Source organism: Phyllostomus discolor, chromosome 6 (assembly GCF_004126475.2).
Source record: "Phyllostomus discolor isolate MPI-MPIP mPhyDis1 chromosome 6, mPhyDis1.pri.v3, whole genome shotgun sequence".
Taxonomy (NCBI): Eukaryota; Metazoa; Chordata; class Mammalia; order Chiroptera; family Phyllostomidae; genus Phyllostomus; species Phyllostomus discolor.
Genome location: NC_040908.2, coordinates 127,825,083 through 127,839,472, shown reverse-complemented (window position 1 = coordinate 127,839,472; position 14,390 = coordinate 127,825,083). Strand labels below are relative to the sequence as shown.

At 47.8% G+C, this 14,390-nt stretch overlaps 1 protein-coding gene across 8 annotated transcripts in view; it reads left to right on the top strand.

The window, feature by feature from the left end:
* The window catches only part of DENND2B (DENN domain containing 2B), a 158,037-nt gene that overhangs the window by 113,439 nt on the left and 30,208 nt on the right, over window positions 1–14,390 (top strand). For 7 of the 8 annotated variants that reach the window (XM_036028984.1, XM_036028981.1, XM_028517727.2 and 4 more), the window contains 2 exons: window positions 7,165–8,424; window positions 12,823–12,959. In XM_036028984.1, the coding sequence (XP_035884877.1) occupies window positions 7,165–8,424; window positions 12,823–12,959 (1,397 nt within the window). The remainder of the gene's footprint in view (window positions 1–7,164; window positions 8,425–12,822; window positions 12,960–14,390) is intronic. The other variant, XM_036028987.1, reaches the window with a different exon arrangement.

Genomic DNA, 14,390 nt, shown 5'->3' with positions numbered 1-14,390 from the left:
TCAGAGCAAGAGTTTTCTCCCTGACTTATAGATAAAGAACCTGAGGCTCAGAGAATTTTTAGGGGACTTGCCCATGAGCACACCCAGGAAATGGTGGGATCAGCACCAGGGGAGAACCTGGGTCTCTGGAGTCTTGGTCTAGCCTGTGGCTTTTGCCTTATGGTAGAGGGCTTTGGGCACAGCTGCACCCAGGGCGTTATGTGCCTGTCTGTGGTGTTCTCCAGGTCATGGGGCACAAAGCAGGGGGCAAGGAAGTCTGTGAACAGTGCTCTGGGCAGACGGGTTTTAGCCAAGTATTTTTACTCATTTATTTAGTCATTCAACACAAATAACTAATTCCTACTAAATTCTACTTGCCGTGCAAAGAACAGGGATATCAGGGTTAACAAGACACGGCCACAACCTTCAAGTAGGTCCACGTGTGGTCTAGTAAGGGAGGCAAGTGAGGACACAGTGTAGGTTTAATGAAGTGTTACAAGGACCACAACAGAAAATTTTCCAGGCACAGTGGAAACATCAAAAATTGTCCATCTCCACCTGGATGGGTGCAGGCGAGTAAGGTCAAGAGAGACTCCGTGAAGGAACTACAGAGATGTGCGGTGAGCAGGCCATCATTCCAGGCAAGGCAAACAGAATGTGTAGTGGCCCAGAGGTGTGAAAAGCAAGGTGTTTGATGTGTCTGAGAGCAGGATGCAGGTTTGTGCTGAAGACAATATGAGATGACAAAGGAGAACAGGTGGTGACCAGATCTTGGGAGCCCTTGTCATCCACGCCATTGATTTTGCACTTCATTCTGTTGGTAGTGGGGACTTTTGAGCATGATGAGTTTTATATTTTATAAAGATATCAGAAGGTGAGAGGATGGAGTTGAACTAGGGTGAGACCTAAGGCAGAGAGGGAAGTTGAGAGGTTGTTTTAATAGTCTTGGTGAAAGATAAGATCTGAGCCAAGGAAGTAGCAGGAGCAGTGGGGAGGGCGAGGAGGGGGACAAGTCCCAGCAATGTGAAGGGTGTAGAGTGGAGGTGATTAAGTCACCAGGTAGGTCAGCGTTTTGGGGCAGGGAGCTTGAAGGAGGGGAAAAGAAGAACGAATCGGGACCTTTCCTTTCCTGTGTGGAATGAGTTGGAGACACACACAGCAGTGAAAGTCGGGGGAGAAGGAAGCACATAGCAGCACAGGGCCGAGACTGTGTGAGAAGGCGCTTGGCTGGGGTGTGGGTGGGGAAGTGGAGGAGGGGGGCACAGGGATGTGGCAGGCCAATTGCACGCAAGCCTGGCCTTTCCCACCTGTCTTATTTGACTATTGCATTAGAGCGATCCACCCTGAAACCTAGTGACTTGGAACAGGCTATTATTCCTCACATTCCTGTGCATTCACTGGGCAGTTCCTCTCCTGGTTTCCCCTGGGCTCACTCATGTAGCCGGGGTCATTTGGGTCCAAGATGACCTCACTCCTGTGTCCGGCTCATGTGGTGGCTGGCTGCTGGCTGAGGTACCTTGGTTATGCTGCACATGGCCCCTCATCCTCCAAAAGACTAGCCTTCCTGACGTGGCAGTCTCAGGGAGGCATTCCAAGTGTGTGAAGGGGGAAACTGCAAGACCACTTGAGACCTCAAGTTTGGAACTCAGACAGCTTAATTTCTACCACATCGTATTGGTCAAAGCGCATCACGAGGTCAGTCTGGATTCAAGGGACAGAAAACCAGATTCCACCTTTTGGTAGCATGAGCTGCAGAGAATTTATGGCTGTGTTTAATTTATTCCCTTCCGCTCCCACCCTGAGCAATTAAAACCTAAGGACAGAGAAGTAAGCTGTTTGAAAAAGTTTGCCAAGTGATTATTCTGAACAGGCAGCTCCTCTTTCACATTAGTAATCATCGAGCTGAGGTGGAGTGCTGTGTGTTAGCTACTGAGTCCAACACCTGAGGTGTGTTGTGTCTGCCCCTTACAGCAGTCCTCCGAGGTACATTCTGTTCACCTCCGTTTTTTACAGGTAAAGGAACTGAGGTTTAGAGAGATTAGGTTATTTGCTCAAAGTCGGTAACTTGTCTGTGGCTATGCTGAAATCTGGGCCCTCGGGCTGTGAGGTTCTTACCCCCTGTTGAGAACAACTGGCCAGCATAACCTGCTGGAAAACTCACTACATCCTAATGAGTTACAGTGTGTGACAGCATTCCCATCCACAGCCTCATTTACCCATTACGACAGCCTGGTGTTGTAGGTGGCCCAGCAATTGTCAGCCTTTTTCATCTCATGGTACATGTAAATTAATTACTGAAATTCTGTGGTACTCTAAAAATAATATATATTTTTTGCTGACTTGAAAAAAATAGGTATAATTTTGATTCATTCAGACTAGACAGCTATTGTTGGGTTGGTTACTGTCGTTTTTTAATTTGACAATCTAAGGGAAAAGAGGTCTGTTCTCCTGACTAAATAGTCAGGTATTGCATGATTTAAAAATTCTTTTGCCACACCAGTCAAAAATCACTGAGTTAGCCCAGTTTTGAGGAGTTGACACTTGAAGCTGGGAGAGAGTGACTGGCTTTGCCCCTGGTCACATTCCTAATCAGGGGCAGAGTCGGAAAGTGGAGAGAGAGCAGCGAGTTCCACACTCAAGTAGGAATTGCAGCCGCATGAGGGAAGGGAAGGGCCATATTGGTATTGTTTGCAAATTCCTACCTAGGACCTCCAAGTGAGCGTATGCTGCCTCCTCTGTGATGAAGCAGGGCTGCCTGTGTCACGGGGTCAGCGTGGGCAGCCCCCCTTTTCCATCCCTAGGGGCTAGAGCACATTGGGTCTGTCAGGGTGGGGAGCCTAGGTGAGGAGCACCTGCAGCTCTGGGCCCCTGAGCAGCAGGGACGGAAAGACCAGGGCCTTTAAAAGGGAAGGTCAGTCTCTTCTTGGTTTGGTCTTCCATGAAGAGAGAGACTAAATCTCAGTTAGAGCAGGCTAAGCATTCAGAAAACTTCTTAACTTGGGATTTCTCCATGCTGGAACTGCTAAGGAAAGTTAAGAATGATTCTTTTTTTTTTTAGTATATTTTATTGATTATGGTATTACAGTTGTACCATTTTTTTCTTTCCTTTATTCCCCTCCGCCCTGCACCCCGCCTCCCACCAGTATTCCCCACCTTTAGTTCATGTCCATGGGTGGTACATGTAAGTTCTTTGGCTTTTCCATTTTCTGATTCCTTCTGAAAGCATGCTGGAATTAGACAGACCTGAGGTTGTCACCATTTTTTTCTGTCCCACCTACGGAAGTCCTGCCATCCTTCCTTCCCAAGAGTAACAGTAGTTTTGTGGACTGGTGAATTTGTACCTTGGGGGTTGTGGGGACAGATCCCTAGGAGATCATATATCAAAATGTCTGTAGAGATGAGACATACATCATCTGAAAAGGCTTCCTAAGAGATTCTGAGTCTCATTAGGTGTCTGTCATCTCCCACTAGAATTGAAGCTTCACGAGGAAACAGAATTTTGTCTCTTATTTATTCTTGTATCTATCTCCTATGGAGACTACCTAAAACTCGGAGTCCTTTGTGTAGCCCAGACACTCACCAGCTTCTAGGGCTGGACTGATGACCTTTTGCATCCGTGGTTGTGTGAAAGAAGTGAGGGACCCGAGGCCTTTCTCAGTTGTGAGGAGGCCTCCCCCCCCCCCGCCCCACCCCCCGACTCAAGCCCAGCACATTGCCCTGCCGCTCCCTACCCTGAGGAGTGCTGAGGCTTATTCTGTTCACACCTCTTTGCTGAGCAGAGTCTCTTTGGTCATTGGCTTGGCTGGGCACCGAATTTCTCTCATCTGTGCCCATGTACACGTGGGATAGCTCTTGTTTGACTTGCCCTTTTAAAAACAACTTAAGCATGTTGAGGTTTCCTGTTGACCAGGGGCAGCCAGAGGCTATGACCCAACAGGGAATTGTCGGCCAATCCCTGACTCACCCCAGCTCCAGTTTTCTGTGTGTGAGTGAGCAGTGACAGCAGCCTGGCTCAGGGGCAGCTGGCTGCCTTCCTGTGGATGGCATGGCACTCTGGAGCCTGCAGGCTGGACCGCCCAGCTCTGAGGGCTACAGCATGGGGGTCAGGTAGGCCTTTGGAACATGCACAATTGGCAAAAACCCTGCTGTCTTTGAACTAAAAATGTTTGGAAGAATTCTGAAAGTTGACAGTAATTACCAGAAAATTACACTGAAAAGGAAATATGCTTGTTCTTTTCAGGAAGCTCATGATCTTTAATCTTTATTTATTTATCATTCACTGAGTACCTTCCAGGTACTGAGCATGCATTCCTCCCCTTGTTAGAAATCATGGCCTCGTAGGAAAAACCAAGAGTATCGTGTGATATGTATAAGTGCTGCCTTCAAGACAGGGCTGTGCCCTCTGCTGTGGGAGTGTCTGCTGGACTGTGGCTGGGGGCCTGGGTGATTCACAGAGATGGCAGGGGCAATGTAGTATAGTGTAAGTTCAAGTCTTGGCTTCAGCGCTTACCAGGTCAGTGATCTTGAATGAGATAGTTAACCTTTCTATGCCTTCGTGTTTTTTACAAAGTACATTTTATTGATTATGCTATTACAGTCATCCCATTTTTTCTTCCCTTTATCCCCCTCTATCCCGTACCCCCCCTCCCACCAGCATTCCCTCACCCACCTTAGTTCTTGTCCACCAATCAGTTGTACATAAAAGTTCTTTGGCTTCTCCACTTCATATACTATTCTAAACCTCCCTCTGTCTATTCTGTACCTACCATTTATGCTTCTTATTCCCTGTACCTTTTCTCCCACTCTCCCCTCTCCTACTCCCTGCTGATAATCCTCTATATGATCTCCATTTCTGTGATTCTGTTCCTGTTTTAGTTGTTTGTTTAGTTCGTTTTTTGTTTTTTAGGTTCAGTTGTTGATAGTTGTGAGTTTGTTGTCATTTTACTGTTCATATTTTTGATCATCTTCTTTTTCTTAGGTAAGTCCCTTTAACATTTCATATAATAAGGGCTTGGCGATGATGAACTCCTTTAACTTGACCTTATCTGGGAAGCACTTTATCTGCCCTTCCATTATAAATAATAGCTTTACTGAATAGAGTAATCTTTGATATAGGTCTTTGCCTTTCATGACTTAGAATACTTCTTTCCAGCCCCTTCTTGCCTGTAAGGTCTCTTTTGAGAAATCAGTCGATTGTCTCTTGGGAACTACTTTGTAGGTAACTCTCTCCCTTTCTCTTGCTGCTTTCAAGATTCTCTCCTGATCTTTAATCTCGAGTAATGTAATTATGATGTGCCTTGGTGTGTTCCTCCTTGAGTGCAACTTCTTTGGGACTCTCTGAGCTTCTTGGACTTCCTGGAAGTCTATTTCCTTCATCAGATTGGGGAAGTTCTCCTTTATTATTTTTTTCAAATAACTTTTCAATTTCTTGCTTTCCCTCTTCTTCTTCTGGCACCCATATGCTTTGTATGTTGGAACATTTAAAGTTTTCCTGGAGGTTCCTAAGCCTCTCCTCATTTTTTTGAAATCTTGTTTCTTCATTCTGTTCTGATTGAATGTTTATTTCTTCCTTCTGTTCCAAACCATTGATTTAAGTCCCAGCTTCCTTCCCTTCACTGTTGGTTCCCTGTACATTTCTCATCATTTCACTTTGTATAGCCTTGGCTTCTTTCTCTATTTTGCAACCATACTCATTCATTTTTGTGAACATCCTGATTACCAGTGTTTTGAACTCTGCATCTGATAGGTTGGCTATCTCCTCATCGGTTAGTTGTTTTTCTGGAGTTTTGATCTGTTCTTTCATTTTGGCCATATTTCTTTGTATTGGCACTCCCGTTATGTTCTAAGGTGTGCTCCTGTTATGTTGTAAGCAGCGGCCCACATTGCTGTGTTGTGGCACTGTATGTGGGGGAGGGGTCAGAGAGGGAACAATGATGCTTGCTTGACTCTTGGCTGGCTTTCAGTCACTTCCCCCGCTACTCACAAGCAAATTGGGCCCTTCTCATGCTGATTCCCAGGCGGGTGTACATTCTAGGACCCTGTGGGTCTCTCCAACAAGCTCTCCTGTGAGGCTGGGAGTTTCTCCCACTGCAGCCCCCCACAGATTTTTATAGCCAGAGGTTCTGAGGCTTTCATTTCCCACATTGGACCCCTGGGTTGTGCGGTCTGTCTCGCTCCCCAGTTGTTCATCCTGGCTTATCCACATGTGAATGTGGGACCACTCGGTCCACCAGTTGCCACCTTGCTTAGCCCAGTCTGTTGCCTTGCGACGTATACTGTCCACCCCAGTTGCTTGTCTCTGCCCCTCCTATCAGTCTGGATGAATGTTTCTTCTTTAGCTACGTGGTTGTCAGACTTCCATACACTTTGATTTTCTGGCAGTTCTGGTTATTTTTGGTTTTTAAATGGGTTGTTGTCCTTCTTTTGGTTGTATGAGGAAGCAGAGTGTATCTACCTATGCCTCCATCTTGGCTGAAGTCCCTGCCTTCGTGTTTTTCATTTGTAATATGAGGGTAACAATAAATGATAATAATCCTATAGAGTTTTTATGAAGATTAAATGAGGTAATCTGTGTAAAAGCATTTATTAGACCTATTCCCAATATTTGCTGAGATCCGTGTGTGCATTTGGAGCTGGGAACTGGCTGGTGCTTGTTCGATGGGATTTCACCACTGGCGGGTGGAGCCACCTGCAGAAGTGTCCTCCCTCCCTGTTCACCTCCTCCCTGAGAGTGGGAAGGACTCTTGAGGGGCCCTCCTGATCTTTCTGAGACCTTCAGGGATCTGAATTCTGATCACGACCCAGTCTGAGGAGCAGTATCTCTGTCCAGCAACAGAATATCAGGGGATATAGGGGCTTGTTTAAGACATAGATCAAAGGGCTTGAGTGTGTATTGGGGGGACTGCTTCAGGAACTGTTTGCTGGAGTTGCTCTGTAACCAGCTCTTGAGAACTAGCCAGTAGTGTCCTCAGGATCTCTGGGGTTGAACTGGGCACAGAGGCCTGCTGTGGATGAGGGGACTTTTTTCCCTCGAGGACAGCTTTGAAGGTGGGTTACTTGAATAGAGTGCTTTTGAGAGTCTCCCAAGGAGTTACTGAGCTCTCTGGGATTAAAATGCGGTGCCTCTGGTTGTCAGGCCACTGATTGCCGGTTTCTCTTCTTTTTCTTTCTTTTTTTTGCTCCTAGGTCTCAGTCAGTCTCTCCACCTCCAGTTCTCTCCCCACCAAGGAGTCCTATCTACCCGCTTAGCGATAGTGAAACGTCAGCCTGCAGGTACCCAAGCCGCTCCAGCTCCCGGCTGCTCCTCAAGGACTGGCACCCCCGTGAGCCTTCACCTTCACACCCTCAAGCTTCCTCCCCAGACACTTCACCACCCATTTGTCCCCTTAAGGCCACCACCTTCAGTTATTTGGACGGAAGCCCTTCAGTGTGCAAGAGAGAGGACCAGAAGGAGAATGTCCAAAGGGCAGCCCAGGATATAGAGGGAGTAGCTGCCTGCCTCCCCCTTGCCCACAGCACTCCCTCTCTGGGGCTAGCCTCCAGCCCACGGAGCGCCTTTCAGAACCGCATTGGCACCCGTGCCCACAGCCTGGGCATCCGGGAGAAGATTTCAGCATGGGAGGGTCGCCGAGAGACTCTGCCCAGGATGAGTGTGTGTGGAGAGAAGCAGGAGGGCTCTGGGGGCGAGTGGGCGGCCAGTGAGGGCTGCCCCAGCGTGGGCTGTCCCAGCGTCGTGCCGTCCCCCTGCAGCTCAGAAAAGACCTTTGATTTCAAGGGCCTCCGGAGGATGAGCAGGACCTTCTCCGAGTGTTCCTACCCTGAGACCGAGGAGGAAGGAGAGGCACTCCCCATCAGGGACTCTCTCTACCGGCTGGAGAAATGGCCAGGCCGGAGTGAGCCCAGTGCCTTCCTCAGGGGGCACAGCGGCAGGAAGGAGAGCTCGGCAGTGCTGAGTCGCATCCAGAAAATTGAACAGGCCCTGAAGGAGCAGCCAGGCCGGGGGCTCCCCCAGCTGCCCAGCAGCTGCTACAGTGTAGACCGAGGAAGAAGGAAAACTGGGACCCTGGGCACCTTGGAGGAACTGACAGGAAGCGTGGGTGTGAGCGCTGGCAGCCGGGCAGGAGGAGTGGCTGGAGTAAGGGGGGAGGCGGGCCCACCCCTGGAGAGGGAAGGCAGTGGCTCCACTAAGCCAGGGACCCCTGGAAATAGCCCAAGTTCCCAGCTGCTGCCTTCGAAGAGCTCCCCTGATTCCGCTGTGAATCCTGTCCCCAAACCCAAGCGCACCTTTGAATATGAGGCTGACAAGAACCCTAAGAGTAAGCCAAGCAATGGTCTACCTCCTTCGCCCACACCTGCTGCTCCACCTCCCCTGCCCTCCACCCCAGCCCCGCCAGTCACCCGGAGACCCAAGAAGGACATGCGTGCGCACCGCAAGTCCCAGAGCAGGTAACGCGTGGTCCTCCAGTGTCTGATAGCTGGGCACGGCGGCTTTCTTTTCCACGGAGGATGCAAAGCAGATTGTAGTCACGGGTCACAGTCAGTAGTGTTTATGGCTGAAGTTCTGAAGCACCAGATAATTTGTAGGTGGTAACATGAGTTAGGTGAAAAGGAGATTGTTCTTTTGCTCTCGTAGGAGGATAGTTAAACGTGAAGGAAAGGGGTGAAGTGCTTCTTCTAAATGCCGTGTACTGAAGGTGCTGGCTGGGTTTGGCCTTTGGAGCAGAGTTGGCCTCTGAGCCCTGTTGGAACTTCCTCAGTCTTCTCTCAGAAGGTTGGGGCCATGTTACTTTAGGATAGGATAGACAGTCCCTAGAAGAACCATAGGATTTTAGCCTCACGACTACCTGAAGTGCCAGCATTCAAAATTTATTTCTCTGAATGCAGCATTATCTGAATACTGCATGTTATCATTAACACAGTAGTACTGACACATTTCACACGACTTCCTCTTTCCTGAGGGCTACCTGGCCACATAGAAAATCTGGGCCTGGATGAAGAGGGGATCCTTGGATCCTGAAGGGAGGCTGATGGGAAAAGAAGTGAAAGAACATTTCACCTACCAGTTAGCCATGTTGAAGAATGACCTGTTCTGAGACTCACATTGGTTTCCTGGTCAGTCTCAGGATTCCTGTCCCTGACTACCCAGCCATTTCCACAGTTATAGTGGCTTGGGAGTTCAAATTGGTCAGAGTTGATAGGCATCGTGCTCTCAGCATTGGGGCAGGCTGCGAGCCAGCCTCCTTTGGAAGGCCTGTGCGCCTACCCCTCAGCCTTTCTCCTCCAAACCGGAGTCAGACGGGCATTCAGGTTTGCTTCACTTCTGGGGTTTGTCAACCTAACCCCACACATCAGGCTTCATCCAGCGTATCTTATCTCATATGTTGGGTTGGCCAAAAACTTCATGTATTTTTTTCATAAAATAAAAGACACATATTTCATTTTCACCAATAACTTTATTGATTTGGATATTTTGAGTATGTTGACTCTCTCACATGGTATAACATTGATTGTTTTAATTCATGTCTAAATTTGACCACTATCAACTTCAGCTGGTCGATCCAACCATGGAGCATTGTCCAATGAGAAATCTCCTGCATGAAACTTCCCAAACCACTTTTGACACATTCGATCAGTCACAGCACCATCTCCATATACTGCACAAATGTTCTTTTGCATTTCAGTTGCATTTTTACCTTTCCTGAAATAAGAAAGCCGAAATATGCTTGAAATAATATGCCAAAAGTGTTTCATATTTTTTGTATCTTCAATATTTAAATGGCTACACAAAAATTCACCAATTTTGTTAAGTTTTTTTAAATGAATGCTGACATGACAGCTGTCACAATACAGTCTAATAAAATTGTTTCAAATGAAGTTAAGCACAACTAAGCACTACTAGAGCTATCTTATGAAAAAAAAAACCAAAAAACAAAAACCAAACAACAAACGAACTTTTGGGCCAACCCAACAGAAACATTTCTGCCACGTGCAGAGAGGTGGACATCTCAAAGTTGCAGACCCCTGAACCACAAAGCTCCTGGCTAAGGATAACCCCCTACTTTGGCCCACCCCACGTGCTCACACACTCTTCTAGTCTTTAACAGCCTACCAAGAGTGTTTGCTTTGTTTATATCCATTTTTATAAACACATACCTACATAGAACATGCTATGCACAAAACCTTGTAGTAGTCAAGAAGACACCAGGGCAAGTAAGACAAGGTTCTTCCATTCAAGGAGTTCACAGTCTGGTGCAGGAGATAGATGCACAAATCAATCACAGATGCTGGGCCATGTGCCATGGTCCTTGTCAGGGTAGGACCCTGCAGAGATCTAGTGGGAGAGGCAACAAAATTGGAGTGGGGAGACAGGGAAGCCTCCTCATGCAGTTGCTGAGCTAACTTTAGAACATCAGAAAGCAGTTACTGTATTTTTCAGACTATAAGACGTATCTCTCCCCATCCCCGCCCCCGCCATTTGGGAGGAATAATGGTTGTTAATGCTGCTGTTGAGTTCTGTTTACATTTACATTGGTGAAATATTATGTTATTTATATTATTAAATATTTTACAATATTTTTTGCTTCAAAAATTTTTTTCCTATTTTCCTCTAAAACCTAGGTGCGTCTTATGGTCTGAAAAATACGGTAGATAGGTAAAATAAGGGGGTGGGGAGATAGGAGATGAGCCTGAAGGTTTTACACACACTCCCCCACACATTACATTTATATATAATATATACACATACATACCATACATAGTGGACTCACTTCATATAAGAATTAACTTGGCAAATTTAATCTGTGCTCTTGGGAAAAAAGAGAAATGGCTCAAAAGTACAGGCTGTTTCGTCCACCTTTCCACACAGTGATCATGCTCCCCTGAGGAGCGCGAGATGGTGAGTTTGTATCTGTTGTGCAAGGTATGATTCTTATATTTAACATAGTTTTAAATTAAAAAAAAACAAGCCAAATATTTCTTCTGGTATTCAACCAAAGAAAAAGAAATCTGTTGCCCTGGCCGGGTAGCCCCGCTGGTTAGAGCATCATCCCAACATGCCGATGTTGCGAGTTCCATCCCTGGTCAGGGCACACACAGGAATCAACCAGTCAATGCGTAAATAAATAGAAAACTAATCGATGTTTCTTTTTCTCTCCCTTGTCCCCTCTCTCTCAAAAAACAAATCACTAAATTAAAAGAAGAAATCGGGGGGAGAAACTGACTCTATTAATCTTAATGAAAGACAGTTTGCTGGTCCTTGATGTGGTGCCTTCCTAAGGAATTTTCAAGGGTAATTTGGCTGAACATGATTTGCGTCTTATTTGCTGACTGGAGGACTACTTGCAGAAGATGTTGACTCTGCCGTATATGTTAATGAAAGCGTGGTCTCAGACCAATAGTGGTCTGAGGGCCGACATTTAGGAACCACTGCATTCAGCCATTGGACATATAACTGGTGGAGAAGTCTGGGTCAGAGACAGAGATCTGGCAGTCGTCGTGGTAGAAATGGCCATTATGGTGCTGGCCATCAATATCTGGTCCCTAGAAAATGCCAAGTGAGCAAGAGTCCCACAAACAGGACTCTGAGAGATCCTGGCACTGGAAAGGCAACTGGAAAGGGGGTCCCTCACAAGGGCATGGAAAGTAATTGCCAGAGTAATTGGAGGGACAGTGTCACAGAGGCGAGGGGAGGCGATGACAGCGTCGAGTGTTCAGTTGTGACAAGTGCTGCAGAGTAGTAGCCAGGAGAGCTGAGGACAAGATGTGGCCTTTAGGACGTTTTTAGTCCTTGACTTATACCACAGGATTCTTAGCAGGAGTTGCTCATTAAACAAGAGAGAAAGGACTTCATTGGCCGAAAGGCTAATGGTGCCCAAAAGAGGAGGGAGCTGTCAGTGGGGGAGAGGAGGGATTCGGTCAGTGCCTTGCCTTGTCTCCCTCCCAGGAACCTGCTGGGGACCTGCCTTGGAGAGGGAGAGGATGCAGCTGGGGTCAAGTCTTAGAAAGGACAGTACCGGCCCCTGAAGGAGAGGACTAGAGAGTACTGTGGTTCAGAGTGCCTGGGGAGCTAATAAGTTGTGATTTTGAAATTCTACAGTAGATAGGAGGGTGATTGGGGGGTTGGAAAGGAGCGGGTGACCGACTGAAGGGAAGCTGGGTCTTGGAAGTAGCTTCACGCTGCAGATTGTTCTACTCGTTCCACCTCACAAATGGTGTGGCTGGTGTTGAGGGTTCAGCCCTTCCTGTTCCGGCAGACCGCCACCACCAGCTGATTCCCTGACCCCCAAACAACCCTGGGGATCACCTGTCCAATGCAGAGCCCTCACTGCCTGCTCAGGGCAGGAGCCCTCGCTGGGATGCAGACACAATGTGAGACTCCGAAGGCAGATGCTTCTCAAGGAGGATTTTCTCCAGGCTTGGAGGCCTAAGTCAAAAGCTCAGACCCCGCAGTCAGACACCCTGGGCGAGTCCTGCCTCTGTGTCTCCATCTCCCTGAGCTCTCGTTTCCTTGTTGGTAAAATGGCACAGTGCCCAGTAGCAGCACTGTGAAGACTAACCAGAGTAATTGGTAAGTCAAGTGAAGCACTTGACTTAGCCTCTGACGCAGAGCACCCTTCTCACCTGTGGTCGTTTGTTGTTGGTATGATTTTTAGTCACCCAGGCTGGGGCCTTTCAGACCTTCTGGTTCTTCATTTGGGCGGTAAGTTTGTATCCGTCTTGGTGTTTCTTTGCTCAGGAGCTGGTCTTGTGAGGAGGACTTCTGGACTTTGCTCGTGCCCGTGGCTGTTCCCTAAAACAGCAGGAATCTAATTCAGCTGGAATGACTTGTGTTCTTGTTTTCCACAGAAAATCCTTTGAGTTTGAGGATGCATCCAGTCTCCAGTCCCTGTACCCCTCTTCTCCCACTGAGAATGGTACTGAGAGCCAACCCAAGTTTGGATCCAAAAGCACTTTAGAAGAGAATGCCTATGAAGACATTGTGGGTAAGCAGTGGCCGGAGTGGTGGCAGGGTGACCTCTGGGGGCTGCTGCAGAGCAGGAACAGGAGGGAGACACTCCCAGGCTCCACCGCATTCACCACGGGCAGCCAGGGCCTGGCTACCGGAACTTCTCAAGGAAATGGTCATCAGAGGAAGTAGCTTAGTAAAGGCTGAGTAGTTGAGAGATTAAGTCTTGGTTTTGAATGAACTGAAACCCAAAGGACTTCTGGGACCACTAAAGGGGGAAACCACATTATCCCTTTCTTTTATTTTCAGAAGCCTGTAGCGTCTAGCAGGTGCCCTTGCTGAGCTGTGTGTCCTTAGGCAAATCCCTTAACTTTTCTGAGGCTTCTGTTTTCTCAAATGATGATAATATCATAACAACAAATAAAAGTGATAATACTTCATAGGATTATTGTTAGGATTAAAGGAGGTTAAATATATATCAAAGTGCCCAGCACAGTGCCTGGTTTCTTAGTGTGAAAGCATCTGAGATTTTACTCTGCATGCAGGCTGACAAGGCCAGCCAGCCCCAGAGTCACAGATGTGGGCAGGAGATGCAAGACGCCTGGAGCACAGACAAAGGGCTTATTCCTCCCAGCACAGCAGGCAGCCTGAGCCTCATGTTGGCATGGGCTTCCCTCGCTTCCGAGTCCAGAGGGCAGTGTAGGGAGGTCCAGGTAGAGGCTGCACTCAAGGCTGAGGAAGAAACCCCAGTGTTGTCAAGGGTTTGTGAGCAAACCTGCCCATAAGGAGACATTGTCCTTGTTACTCCAGTCAGGAATAAAATCTGCCTGTGTCTGGAGGGAGCTACTGTTCCTGCTTTCCAAGGCCGTTTGCTCTATAAACACCTCTGAGAAGACAGTTGGGAACCGTTAATTCCTCTTGCTCAGAAGGTCAGAAATGTGAGACAACACGGCAACGACTGGGAGGACTGGGTGTTGACAAACTTTCGTCTGAGAGTCAATAAAACCCCACTAATCTAGGCTGGGTGGGCTTATTTCCGGCTTTTACTTTGATTCTGGCCTCATTCTCTTTAGTGGGGGCTTTAATTCTGCCCAAGTAAAGGCCGTGCCCCCATGTGGGTGGCAGAAGAGAAGCTGTGTGCTGGCCCACTTCCCACTCTCTCATCCCTCATCCCTCTCTCGTCTCTGTCTGCCTCGGCCAGGAGGCTGGAGAACGTATCTTAGCACATTAGAGAGAAGTGGCCCTAGGGGAGACCCCTTTAGATTCTCATAAGACTGGAATCTTAGGAAAAGAGAAGCATTTATCCCCTCATCTGATCTGAGCTGTCAGGTTCATTGTTTCCCTCTTAGAACTTGCTGGGCCAGCGTTCCTGGGGCGCCAGCAGCAGTGCTCGGGTCCACACAGGCTCTGCTTTCCCAGGAACGAAGTGATTATTAACATGTAACCGTCCAAAATTAGGTCATACCAG